At 44.5% G+C, this 13,600-nt stretch overlaps 1 protein-coding gene across 2 annotated transcripts in view; it reads left to right on the top strand.

Annotated features, from left to right (window-relative positions):
• The window catches only part of SMAP2 (small ArfGAP2), a 55,396-nt gene extending 42,526 nt beyond the window's left edge, over positions 1–12,870 (top strand). For both annotated transcript variants that reach the window (XM_036744637.1, XM_036744638.1), the window contains exons 5-10: positions 176–262; positions 867–948; positions 2,257–2,369; positions 2,906–3,071; positions 4,918–5,234; positions 11,631–12,870. In XM_036744637.1, coding sequence (XP_036600532.1) covers positions 176–262; positions 867–948; positions 2,257–2,369; positions 2,906–3,071; positions 4,918–5,234; positions 11,631–11,756 — 891 coding nt within the window. In that variant the 3' untranslated portion in view covers positions 11,757–12,870. The remainder of the gene's footprint in view (positions 1–175; positions 263–866; positions 949–2,256; positions 2,370–2,905; positions 3,072–4,917; positions 5,235–11,630) is intronic.
• The last annotated feature ends 730 nt before the right edge of the window (positions 12,871–13,600 follow it).

Below are 13,600 nucleotides of genomic sequence, written 5' to 3'. Positions count from 1 at the left end.
AATGCCTGGCAGGATGTGCTGCAGCTCCGAGCTACGTGGCATCTGCACAGAATTGTGGGGCCTCGGAGCAGTTCTCCATTACTGAGTTTTTCATGCTTGAAATTGTCACCAAATAAAATGGTTCAAATCACTCTGGGTCCTTATGTGTTCTTCTGCTTTGTTAAATCCTTCCCAGAAAGAAAAAGATGACAAATGGAAAAAGAACAATGAGCCAGCTCAAGAGAAGAAAGTGGAGCCTGTGATTTTTGAGAAGGTCAAAATGGTGAGTGGAAGAGAGAGCTTCCCCAGGGATCCTTGGCCTCCCTTTTCTCCTCAGTCCTAGGGTACTCTGCCCTGCAGGGTTTCTCTTGGGACCAGGTGGGAGCTTTGAAGCTCCATAAACAAGAGGTCCATTCCATGCCTGGCCATGTGACTGGAGCATAACCCCCAGTGTTGGGTGAACATGCTTTCTGACCCTCAAGCACTTGGCCAGCCCCTCTTTCCTGTACCCTCCATCAACCTTTCCTGACTTCTTGTACTCTCGTGGGCCCAAACTGCCTCTTCCTCTCTTGGCTTTTCTGAGCTTAGAGATTAACTGTCTTGGTTTTCAATGTGCCTCTGGGTACTAGAGAGTCCTTCCCTTTTCCTTAAGTGTGGTTAAACCAGCAAGGTTTTGTCACTTTAGATTTACATTTGTGGACACCAGTCTGGTTACTTGCCTCTTTCTTCCTGTCAGTGTTAAATATTACTTTCTGTTATCTCCTGTCAGAAGCTCTGAATAATAGTAACCTTGGTCGCAGAGTATTTGTTATTTTGAGATATTGAAAAGAATTCTTTGAAAAATTAACTGCTTCATTACTTTAATAATATTGTGCTTTTCAATTTAGCCTCAGAAGAAGGAAGACCTGCAGCTACCTCGAAAAAGCTCTCCCAAAGCAATTGAGCCTGTGATGGACTTGTTGGGCCTTGGTAAGGGTTATGCCTTCCCTTTCTTTCCTGGTCTAACAAGGGTTGCTTTTGTTGCTGCTTTGGAGAGCCACTGGCGCCCAAATGCTGGGGCTGCTTTTCTTTCCCGGGATTTGCTGCCACACCTTAACTCACCTCAGTTGTAGTCAGTGCCTACATGCTCTGTGCTGGGGGTACAAAGATCAAGATGACACAGACTCTTTTGTCAAGGAACTTGCAAAAACCAAGGGGGAATACCATACACATGAATGTGATAGCGGGGAAAATAAGAAATGCAAAGATAAACTTTATGAAAAGGGTATTTAGGGATATGAAAAGGGAGCCCCCCACTGTTTAGTTGGGAGAGTGGGGGAAGGCTTCATGGACCATGGAGCTCTTGAAAATGAATGTTATAAATCTTTGACAAACTCTGTGCCCCTCCTCCCACCTTCTCACCCCGGGAGACAGTGTTGGAATTCCTCAGTATCCAGTGGTTCTACCCATTGTGAATCAAAATGCAATTAGATATGAGCTAGATGAACCCTGAAAAGAAAAGCACTAAGTAAAACCTTACATTTTTACTGAACTCTGTGTGTCTACATCCAGAATAATGTCCTTATTTTCTGGTCATTGTATAGCAGTGCGTGTATATAGTGTATATAGTGACACAATAGCCAGGCCTCCCTGAAATATCCATCCACACACGTCTCTGCCCCATAATTCAGTTCTACCTGTGCCCCATCAGGTCAGTAGGCACTAGGGATGGAGAAGCAAGAGCAAAGCAAGGAGAATGTGGGGTGGAGAACTGGGTTACCAGAGAGGTAGGGGGCAGAGAACACCAAGTTAGGGAGTCTGATGTTACCCCAGCCAGTCCCTGTCCCTTCCTAGGATTCAGGACTTCACTAATAGCAGTTAAGTCCCTTGCAACACCTGGGCTATGAGTGCCAGACTTATGCTTCAACCTCATTATGCTTCATGGACCAGTATGGTGGTTTCTTTGGGCTTCGTTAGGCTCCACAAAGATGCAGATCATAATCCTTCTGCCCCTTAGGAATCCGTTCATCAGTTGTTGGGAGAAAACGAATCACTTAGTGACCAGCTCTAATGGTCCTGGGCACACTTACTCATGCTGACCTTTAGGTCACAGATGCACAGCTACTGGTTGGATGAACTGGCAAGAGCTTTTGTTCAACCTCAAGAGCCCAGGGTCATCTCCCAGCAGTGATGAAGCAGCGCAGGAAGATGGCACTGGGAGTGCTGCCTCCCATCCAGTGTCAAAAAACAGTGTTAGCACATGCTTAAGTTTTTGTGACCTCTGTCCTCTCTTTCTAGATGCTCCTGTGGCCTCTTATAGCATCACAAACAGCAAGACCAGCAACACCCTAGAAAAGGATCTAGATCTCTTGGCCTCAGTTCCATCATCTTCTCTCTCGGACTCCAGAAAAGTGAGACTTGTGAATCGGTCAGACTTGAATCAAGTGCTGGGAGGAGAGAGTATTTAAAACTTTAAAACATCAAGTCTTTGGGTGGGGTTTGCTGCCTTATTCCTTAATTGACTTTATATGACCAGTGATCTCTTCTGTGTCCATCTCACCCACCTGTGACTTCTTAGTTTTGTTTCTTTTGCTTGGAAAGGGAGGATCCTCAAATGGGTTTCCTCATTAAATTGGTGTAAAGTTCTAAAGGCTGGCTGGGTTAGTGTCCCTTTGTGTGATCATCTTCTCAGGGTGGGGTTGGGGGGGAGCAGGGGTGGGGACAGGGTGGGTGGTAGAGGAGTAGGAAAGAAAAAGCCATCCTGAAGAGCCCATCATAAATGGTAAAAAAGAAATAAATGTGACCCCCATTTCTGGAAACTTGAACCTTAAGCTATGCAATATTATAGCAAGTGTCACTACTGGTGCTTGTGATGGGAAGATGGATTGAGTTCATATTTTTCTACTCCTGAGACCCCTTCTCACTCTCCCTTCCCTCTTTGCTCAAGGTTGTAGGATCCATGCCAACTGCAGGGAATGCCAGCTCTGTTCCTGAAAATCTGAACCTGTTCCCTGAACCAGGGAGCAAAGCAGAAGAATCAGGCAAGAAACAGCTCTCTAAAGACTCCATCCTCTCACTTTATGGATCACAAACTCCTCAGATGCCTGCTCAAGGTAAATTTCATAGGGAAGGGAGCTTGCTGGGCATTTGCAGTGTTAAAGGATAGACACATGGGGCTGATGGATAAGGGAAGAATGTAGGAGTTAGAAGGGTACTTGCTGGTGCAGCTGTAGGTACTTCTGAGCATCCTATCCGAAATGTACCTGTTTGACCCTTCCTGAGAAGCCACAAAATGTCAGCAGGAAGATGCCAACTTAATAGCTGCCATACTTCCAATTCATTGTAATAAGAGATAGGAATCAGTCATGGGCCAGAGCCAGCCAAAGGAGAAGGAAGGGGCTGAGGTCCTGGGTTTGGCCTGAGGTAGCTCTAGAAAGGCTTAATTAGTTATAAGCCTGGACGGGCTACTAAGGAACAGGGCCTTTGACTAGAGTGTCCCAGTCTCTCATACTGAGTTAAGCTGTCCACTCAGACCAACCTGAGCATTAAAGTTCATGTGGATAGACTCCTAGCAAGTCCCTTACACTGGGACATATTTAAATATCAAGGCAACTTAGAAGCTAGGCTGGCTCTGCCTGTCCATGGACATGAGACCCATCAAAAAGTCCTACAGATTAAGGTGTAGCTTTGTTTCTGCCTCCATTCTGCAGGTGGGCCCCCTTGAGAACCTTGTTAGTCTCTTTCAGACTTCTTTTTCCCAAATGTATCCTTACACAGGTCCCTTGTCACTGCCTTCTCATTCCTTCTGTATCCTCTCCCTTCCCCCTTAGGCTTGTAGCTGCCGAAGAACAGATATTGTCATTTTTCATCTCTGAATCCACCTTACACAGTGACTTCTGCATTTTTTTTCTGTCCAGACCTCTGATTTCATCTGGGTAGAGGAACTCTCCATGTGGAAATGTTCTCCGCTGGTGTTAATCAGCAGCTTATCTATAACTGAGCCCTGAGGGGCTGTTTGTCCAAGGTCTTACAGCCAGCCAGTATGTGTCAGAGATAGGACTTGAACCCTCTTCCTTCCTGATTCCAGAGTCAGAAGACCTGGAGTCACATCTTTCTTCCACTCTTTACCACCTATGTACCCATTAGCAAAACTCTTCCTCTTTCTGTTTCCTTCTCTGTAAAAAGAAAGTACTGGGCTGGTTGATTTCCAAGGTCTTTTCCAATTTGGACATTCCCTGGTCCTGACATTTTTAATAACACTGATCAAAGAGTGTATATAAATGGCTAGGGGTGCAGCTTAGGATGTGAGCCCTGGGTAGGGTGTAGGGGAAAAGCATGCTTCCTCCATGATGATGAAAGGTTTCTTGGAAGAGGTGAGATCTGAGCAGATTTGTGAAGCAGACAAATCTGAAACAGCAGAGGAGGAAAGGGTCCCAAAGGGAGTCAGCCTTGGGGGAGTTAAGGAGCAAGCCAGACAGGAAAGGCAGCCAGCAGCTTAGCTTTTTGAAAACTGGCAAAGTCACATCCCCTTCCTAAGCCTCAGTTCATTTACTTACAAAATGGGGATGGTAATTTTTGTATTGCAGACCTATCATAGTCATGAGGAAAATACTATATTTCAGAGTGCCCTAAAAAGGAGAGCTGCTGTTAACCTGCTGTTAACCACCATTTAAAGGAGCTCAGGGTAGGGCGGGAGAAACAGGACTGGTGCAGACATCTGGAAACCTGAGCCTGAGGCCCAGCTCTGTTGTGATATAATGGGGGCATGTGGCACGTCTCAGATCTCACTGGGTTGTTGTGTCTGCAGCAATGGTACAAGAACGTCTTAGAGAAGAAAGTCTGTATCAGACTGTCTTGAGGACACTACTGAGGAGACTGGATGGGGTTAGCTGTTAGCCCTGGCTTGCTGCTAGGCTCTCTCCCAGCTCCCTAATAAATGTGCATATGCTCTCTTGGCAGCAATGTTCATGGCTCCAGCTCAGATGGCCTACCCTGCAGCCTACCCCAGCTTTCCTGGTGTCCCCCCTACTGGTACCATGATGGGAGGGATGATGGCCCCGCCAGTGGGCATGCTGGCCCAACCTGCAGCTGCTGGGATGGTAGCCCCTGTAGCCATTCCACCAGGCTATGTAGGTGGCGTGCAGGCCGCAGTGATGGGCGTCCCCAATGGTATGATGGCTGCCCAGCAGGCTGGTTATGTCACAGGCATGGCGGCCATGCCCCAGACAATGTACGGCATCCCACCAGCACAGCAGCTGCAATGGAACTTGGCTCAGGTGAGACTTGGCCTTCTCTGGAGGCTGTCACTTTATTGCCTCTGGGCTGCCTCCTTCTTTTCCTGTTCTCTTCCTCTGACCAGAGGAATCTTTTATGTGCTCTTTTCCTAGAAGGTTTGCAGTCTCATAAGGTAAGTTCTCCCATCCCTTCCTGCTCTAAATCTAGGATCCTGAAGAAGACAAGCCTGGAGGAGGGGTGAGATCACTGTTTTCAAGTGCTGAAAGGCTATCATGGGGAAGCAAGATAGAACTCCTTCTGCTTGGCTTCAGAGGGCAGAAGTAGGGCCAGGGAGGAGAAGTTGCAGACAGGCAAATCTTGGCTCATTTTTAAGGAAAAACTTTTTCAGTGAGAGCTGTCCAGCAGTGGCTTGGACTGGCCTTGGAACTAGGGAGCCCTTGGTTAGTGGAGGCTAGGTAACCATTTGTCAGGAAGGTTAGAGGTGTTTCCTCTTCAGGTATACATTCAACTAGGCGCCTTTTGAGCTCAGTTCCTTCTAACTCTCAGAGTTTATAATCTTAGAAGAAAAAGCCCTCTGGACATTTAATTTTTTATTAGAAATGTAACAGCATTCAAGAAATGTCAATAGAGTGTTGGGAAAATCAAATATTGACTTAATATTTTATATTTGATTCCATTCTGTAATTAATTCTATTCTGTAACACCCTGAGCTGTGTTTCTTTGTCTCTGAGTAAAGTTTAGAAGTTCATGAATCCAGAAGTTCAGTTTTCCTCTCCCAACTAAGTTTAAAAGTTGTTTCCCTATGAATCACTTTAATTGAAAGAAAACTAAGGGTACAGGTTTATGTCCAGGAGTCTGGTCTTTTATCACTGTGGCACTGACTGTGCTTCAAGAACGTCTGCTCTGTTATTGCTGTGGCACTCGCTAGCCGTGCAGGTGGACACCTCCAGTGAGCTTTCCTTAACAATAAGATGGAAGACAGGGTTGTTGCTAGCCCTGCCTTCCAGACTTCCATCCAGTCATAGTGTTTTTCCTCATCTCTGACACTCCAGGCTTTGTATCCAGTCATTGTTTTCCACCTCTGATGTTTCCTGTTCTTTGATCTGTTGTACACCAAAGCTGTGAAGGCTAGTAACCTCTACTTCGTGGTCTCTCATGGTCTTTTAGGCTTACTGAGGAGTTGAGAGACCCATTTTATTGGTAATTGCTAGGCCTGCCAATAAATCGAACATGCTTGGAACCTTTTGCTTCAGTTTACCTTGATTTCAGTTGCAAAAGTATGAAATTAAACCCTGTGTCACAAACCTAAGCTATTTCTGTTTTTTACTAATTATATGATATAAATATAAAATAATTTATTTTTTCTGTTCCCCCTTTCAGTCACTTCTGTCTCCAGACTTAAAACTAGCAAAGGCAACAGAACTTTCTTTTATATCATTTTCTGTATGTGTTTTGGAGTTGCTCTCCTCTCTTTGCATTGCCTTATGTGTTTTCCATATTTCTTTGCATTTATCATTTTTTATAACACAGTGATATTCTATTGCATTGCTATTTCACAATTTAATCAGCCATTTACCAAACATTGCACATATAGGTAATTTCTAATTTCTTGATATTATAAATACTGCAAAGTATTTTTGTACAGGTAAGTCTTTTTAGTAATGTCCTTAGGATATAGTAACAGAGGCCCCTATTATTCGTCAAGATGAATTAGACACAGGAAACATTGGGTGTGTGCATCTTCCTTTTATAATTTCCTGCCTAGTTCTGCTGCCAAACACCAATCTTCCTAATTAGTGAAGGGCAAAAATGTTTCTTTTCCACCAAGAATCAGTGCCTTGGATTCCCTTTTTGCCAGAAGGTCATGTCTGGACAGCCAAAGATCTAGTGGAAGGAGCAGTGGACTTGGAGACAGAATACTTGGACTTTCATCCTGACTGTACTGTTGGCTATGTTTTTGACCTTGGACTTTTGTAGGGGGTTGGGCCAGAAGGCCTTCTGTAGTTATGATATCCTGTGATTCTCCAAACCTTTTGTCTAATCACCTGAATTCAGATTTTCCATTCTGTTAGGTACTCTATGCCTTTATGTTTTTGTTCCCTGGTGAAAGCCGCTTCAGAAGCCCCCTTTGGGCTTTTAAAGCAAGTTTCTTTTTTGGGTTCCTCTCCATGCTCCCAGATGGGTCATATAGCAGCTTTTTCACTGTCTTAAGCAGCAGTACCCTAGCCTGGTCCCCAGCTTCTCTCGAACTCACTCAGAGAGCACTTCTTGATCTTGTTAATTTTCTCTTGTGTGCTTTTTTTGAAGGACATTGGGGTTGCCCTCCCTGCTTTTTAATCATGGCCCCTTTGAAACATTCTGGTTTCTTCCTTTCTCCTTGCCTGTGCTAAATGGACTGATTCTAGTTCCTTGCATATGAAGAATCCACAAGTAGACATCTGGCGTGCAGCAGCACAGGGTGTTGGAAAAGACACAGACTGGGCTGGAGAGGTTCCCCCTCACAGGGAAGTACTAGTAACTCTCTGAATTTAAGGCCACGCTTAGAGATTGGATAAGGGCTTCAGGGAAGGGACTTCATCAGGAAATGCCTTCAGTTACTTACATGCTGATCCTAGCCAACCTTCTGACTTCCTGTGCCTCAGCGATTTCGGCAGTCAGCTCTCAGTAGAACTTGTCATCTTGGGACACGATGGGATCGGTGACTGCCGTCCCTGAAAGACAAGTAATGCACTGAAAAAAACCTAACCCAACTCAGCTCTGGGCTTGAGTCAGGAGATCTAAGCTTAGCTCCTTTGCTTCGTGTCCCTGGGCTGAGCCTTAGCTTCTTCATCTGTAAAATCACAGAGGCCAAGTTGATCTCAGAGGGTGGCAAGTCCTACCACTGAACGAGATTCCTCTCTGCAACTTACCCAATGGGTGAAGACCTCTGTGAGCCAGGAACCCACTACTTCTTGAGGCAAACTAGGATAACCTAAATTTGCCTCTGGAATTTCCACCCTCTGGAATCAAGCAGAACAAAAATGTTCTAGCTTCCACAGGACAGCTCATTAAGTACTTGAATATATCTGTCATGTAGTCCTCCCAAGCTTTCTTTTCCCCAGGCTAGGCATTCCCGATTTCTTCAGCTCTACTTAACGTGGCACAGAAATCCACACCCTTCAGTTTCTTGGTTGCCCTCCTGGATCTTCTCCAGCACATGGCCAGGACTGAACACATTACCTCCAGATGTCATCTAACCAATGTAGAGGATAATGATGGGACTGTCACCTTCTTTGTCCTAGGTATGATGCCTCTTTTTAATGCAGCCTGAGATGCCTTCTAGTTTTTGGCCTGGTATATCACATTGTTGACTTGCAGTCCACCAAAAACCTCAGATCTTTTTCAGACTGCTGCCTGGATGTGCCTCCTCCATCTTGTACTTGGGAAGTTGATTTTTTATAACCCAAGTATAAGATTTAGTGTTTATTCCTGTTAAATTTCATCATTTAGAGCAGTGTTCAGGCCTATTGAAATCTTTTTGAATCCTGGTAGAGCAATCTGTTTGTTAGCTATTCCTCCAAGTTTTGTGTTTTCAGATGTATGCTGTGACTTTATCCTAGTCATTGATAAAAATATTGCATAGCATAAAGTCAAACAGATCATTAGGGCCCTCCTTTGGAGACCTTCAAAGCTATCAGATTATTAATGATGATTCTGTGGTCCATTAAACTATTTCTGAACCCACCTAATTGGATTGGCTTCTAGCCCGCATCTTTCCATTTCTTCCACAAAAGACTTGTTCAAATTCTTTGACAAAATTTAGGTAAACCATACCTCCACCATTCCTCTGAATTAATTAACTGTCAAACAAGGAAATAAAGTTAGTTTGATATGACCCATTCTTTTTTCTAACTCTTACTTTTTTCATTCATAAGCACTCATCTTTTCGTCTAATCTTTTCCCTCACCCCCACCCCCTCCCCCCAAAAGGAAGAAAAGCAAAACCTTTGTAACAAATATGCATAGTCAAGAAAAACAAATTCCCCCCATAGGCCATGTCCAAGGATTCATGTCTTAGGAATCTTTAGACCTTTACTTCACTGTCAGGAGGTGGGTAACATGCTGCATCATCGGTCTTCTGGAATCATGGCTGGTCACTTCATTGATGAGACTTCTTAAAGTCTTTCAAAGTTATTTGTCTTTACATTGTTGTTGTCCTTGTGTAAGTGGTTCCGTTGGTTCTGCTTACTTCATTCTGCATCAGTCATTGTGAGTTTTCTCAGGTTTCTATGACCCGTTTTTGATGAGGCTATGCTGGCCCCTTGTGATCACTGGTTCCTGTCATAGGTGTTCATTTACCGTCATTTTAATAGTATGTTTTAGAATTTTGCCAGGACTCAGAGCAAAGCTTACTGGCCATATAGTTTGCAAGCTTTAGTGTGTCTTCCCTCTTTTGGGAAATTGGGACATTTTTTTCCCTTCTTCAGTCCTTCGACCTGTTCCAGATAGCTCAGCAATCACATCACTACTGTACTATATAGTTTGTCTAGGTTGAATGTCTTGAACTTATCAAGGCCAGCTAGGCGTTGTCTTAATATCTCCCTGACAGTTCTGGATATCAACCCCCTATTAGCCACTTTGAAAACAGAGGCAAACAGAAATTTGCTCTACCCAAATGTATAATGCATTTTAGATTCTTCCTGGACTTCCTCCCTATCACAAGTTCTAAGTTAATTTGTTCATTTCCCAACGTTCCTATCTTTTCCATCCCAGGACATTTTTGGTGAGAAGCAGACCCAGAATAGCAGTTCTCTTTGTTGGTTTCTTAGACCTGTTTGGAGGAAGAAAGTATCATTGAAGCAATTCAGGACATTATTTATTCTGCTTTTGGAAGAGAGAGCACTCTGGCAGATGCCTGGATAATCAAGCCTTTGTGCTAGGCTTGTGACTCTTCCCAAACTCTCCATGTATTTCCTTTTTACCCAGGTGGTTTCTAGTATGGTCCTATACCCATTTCACTTCTGTTTTTGTCTGCCTTGATCTTCAACACATTTCCCACCTTTTTTCCCCCCTGGATTTACTTAATATGTAATGCTCTTTTGCTCTCATTTTTTTGCCTGTCTCTTGAATAAGACTCTATATCTGCATGATATAGCCAGTGCTAGTGTCAGTGATACCTATGAAGTCAAATTTGCCTCTGTATTAGGGTCTCTGCTTCTTGTTAGCTTATACATTGCAAATTTGTGTATTGATACTGGAGGCCAAGAGTGCGATTGGCTCCTTTCTTGGTTGTTGTCTCTTGGGAACTTGTTAGGTTCCCTGCTGTGATTGTTCCTGTTCTCTTGGTAGAAGTACAAAGGCAGTTATCTCCATGACTTTTTTTTGTTTGTTCGTTTGTTTAAAGTCCGTTTTGTTAGATTTGCAAGCCTCTAAGCACTTAGATTTTTACTGTCCCTTGTCAGGTCCACTCCATTCCTGACTAGGATCCTGTCGTTCCCATATTTTAAGCCATAACACGGAAATCTAAATTTTCCTTTCACATACCATTCTTCTTAACCTCTTCGTTGTTTTCCAAGCCTCTTTCTCTTCTGACTCTCTTGCTTTCAGCAGAAGTGATGAGAACACCATCTGTGCCCCAAGATCTTCAGCTTCTTGCCAAAGATTTCCTAATCTTTAAGAATGCTTTCTAGGTTCCTTCCAGTAGTTTCATTTGTGCACGTGTAAGTCGCCAGAAATCGGTGTTGTCATTTAGTTGTCATCTATAGCATCTCCTCTACCTAATTTATAGGATTTTGACGAGGAAATAATTTTGCTAACTTTAAAGCACTCTAAAAATAGGAATTAGTAAAATAATATATTTCAGCATTGAAGGATCTCTATAATTTCATCCATGTGGTCACTCACCGACCCACCCAGGTCACAGTTCCTCTACAAATAAACTGTCTTTGAAGATTGTTGTGACGTCATTACTCTGCAGCCAAATTAGTGACTTGGGCCTTTTCATTCAGCTGAGCTGGTCCTGAGGTGACAGACATGTCCATCACAGAATCAGTGGGTGTAGGAGCTGCCAGAGTGGATGCTTCATTGGTGTAATCTTTGAGAACTGCCTACTACAATGAGCATATGACCATTCCAATTTCTAAATGGTTTTAAGGTTTACAAAGTGTTTTCCACATAATCCCGTCAGGTGGGTAGTATATTTTCCCCATTATACTGATGAGGAACTGGAATCTCAGGAGAGGCTAATTTCTTAACCCATGGCCATGCAGCTTGTGTCTGGGAGACCCCTCATCCACGAATTGGTCTCCAAGCTTCATGCTATATTTTAAACTTTTTTCCTTAGACCCACCACAAGCAGCAAATTCCCTTAGCACAAAGCCAGGGGCCCCATCTTTGCATGAATTGACTCACGCTTGGTCCTTACCATCAGGGCTTGAAAACTTCCTCTCTCCCTTCCAGATGACCCAGCAGATGGCCGGAATGAACTTCTACGGTACCAATGGCATGATGAGCTATGGACAGTCGATGGGCGGTGGGAATGGCCAGGCAGCCAATCAGACGCTCAGTACTCAGATGTGGAAATAAAAGCGGAGCACCTGCATTGTTACCACTTCTTTTCCCAAAACCTCCCTCCTCTCTCCTCTCCTGCTTCCCTCTCTACCTCTTCCTGTTTTGTTTGAAACTGCTCTAGGAGACGTACAGGGTTTGGCCTCCCATCCAGCCTGATTACTTCCCCCCTTCCTCCTGCCCCCCACGCGCCCTGCCCCCCATACCTGAGACCTGCTTTCTGCTGCCCATGCCCCATATGACCCTCAGAGCCTTGGTGTGCATCCCTTCTTGAGGAGGTAGCAGAGCACACCCTGGCACCACTGGATTGCACACCCCTGGAGCCCTTTCCGGAGAGGAGGCAGCATCTGCCCCCACAGCCTCAGAGAGGTCTATGGGGACTGTTCCGGCACTGAGAGAGAGGGTTAGAGGCCACTCTGTATCACCCACGTGTCTTTTTTTTTAATTTGCTTTTGGGTGGGGGAGGGATGAGAGGAGTGCTGAGTAGAGAAGGGGATTGTAATCAAACTCCAATCATGGGTCTTTGTGAATGGGGGGTTACCAGGCTCAGTCTGAGCCAAGGGAGGGAGAGCCACGGTCATTCTGCTCTGTTCCAGGCAGTCCTCTGTCTGTGGCTTTAGTCCTTGTCATTGGAACCCAAGTCACTGTGAGGCTTTGCTGCCTGGAGACAAGCCTCATGCACACATGGCAAGAATGGGAAGCTTGCCCTTCTCATGAATGGCTTTTTATTGTTTATTTTCCCATCCAAACCAGGGTGGTGGTGGTTTAAAAAAAATTTAGATTAACAAACTAACAGAAGAGTTAATTTATTGGCAGCTAAGAGCTATTGCCAGTTTTTTTTTTCTTACAGTTTTAAAAATGTGTTATCTGCTGTCCTAATCAATGCCTCCCCACCTTCCTATCCCTGCAGTCCTATTTGTTCTGGGGTAGCCCTGGCACCTCTGTTTCTTGCATATTTTATGCTGTGCATAAGGCAGAGACCCCAGGCAGCTTTCCTGTCAATCACCATTCACCTCACTAGAAAATCAAAACAAAAAAATTTTGCTTAAAATATTTCATTTGCGTGAACCAAAATTTTCGGTTGACTTTCTCCTGTGTATATGTAAATTCCTTAATAAATATTGCAGTGAGATGCCGTGTGTTTGACCATATGTGTGTATGTGTGAGAGATAAAGAGAAGGTCCTAGAGTAGAGGGCACCCTGAACCACCAAAGACCATGGCCTTTGGACACTTGGGTTCTAGGCAGTGCCTGACTTCTGTGGGCCAGTGAGCAACTTTTGGTTACTAGAGGAGAAATCTTGGGAAGATCATGACTGAGCTTGGAAATTAGTCTCTCCACTTCCCTAGTATCCAGTGTCTTTAGATATTTGATATAACTCACTTACCAAAGGCTCGGACCATAAATAGGGTGCTGGAAAGGCTATCTCGACATGCAAGGTTTGGGGTAGAAGGGAGGCCCCATAGTTTGCATGTTGAAAGTCAAATTCAGACCTCTTTCTATTGGCCACTAGCCTCAGGAGGAATTGGAACACATTCTGGAACTCGGAATTGACCAAGCCCAGAGCTTTTGTGCGAGGAGCTGGGCCTAGCACATAAATCCTTGAGACAGAAACCACATCAGGGTCATGGACAGGGCTTCAGTCCACCTACCGAAATACTAAAGCGTTAGATCCGTTGTCAATTGGACCCAGCTTGGAGTAGCCTTCTTTCTGAGCCAGGCTGCTAGGGGCCACTGTGCCACTAGGGGTCACCATGACTTTTCTCAAAGCACCAGGAAGGGAGTGCTGGGACATTAGCTGGCATTTTTCAATCCTTAAGATCAGCCATGAAATCGGGGAGTGAGTGCATCTAAAAGAAAGGC

The sequence above is a fragment of the Trichosurus vulpecula genome, chromosome 2, assembly GCF_011100635.1.
Source record: "Trichosurus vulpecula isolate mTriVul1 chromosome 2, mTriVul1.pri, whole genome shotgun sequence".
In the NCBI taxonomy this organism is placed as follows: domain Eukaryota; kingdom Metazoa; phylum Chordata; class Mammalia; order Diprotodontia; family Phalangeridae; genus Trichosurus; species Trichosurus vulpecula.
The sequence above is the reverse complement of the archived record's forward strand: the minus strand, read 5'-3'. Positions and strand labels throughout refer to the sequence as shown.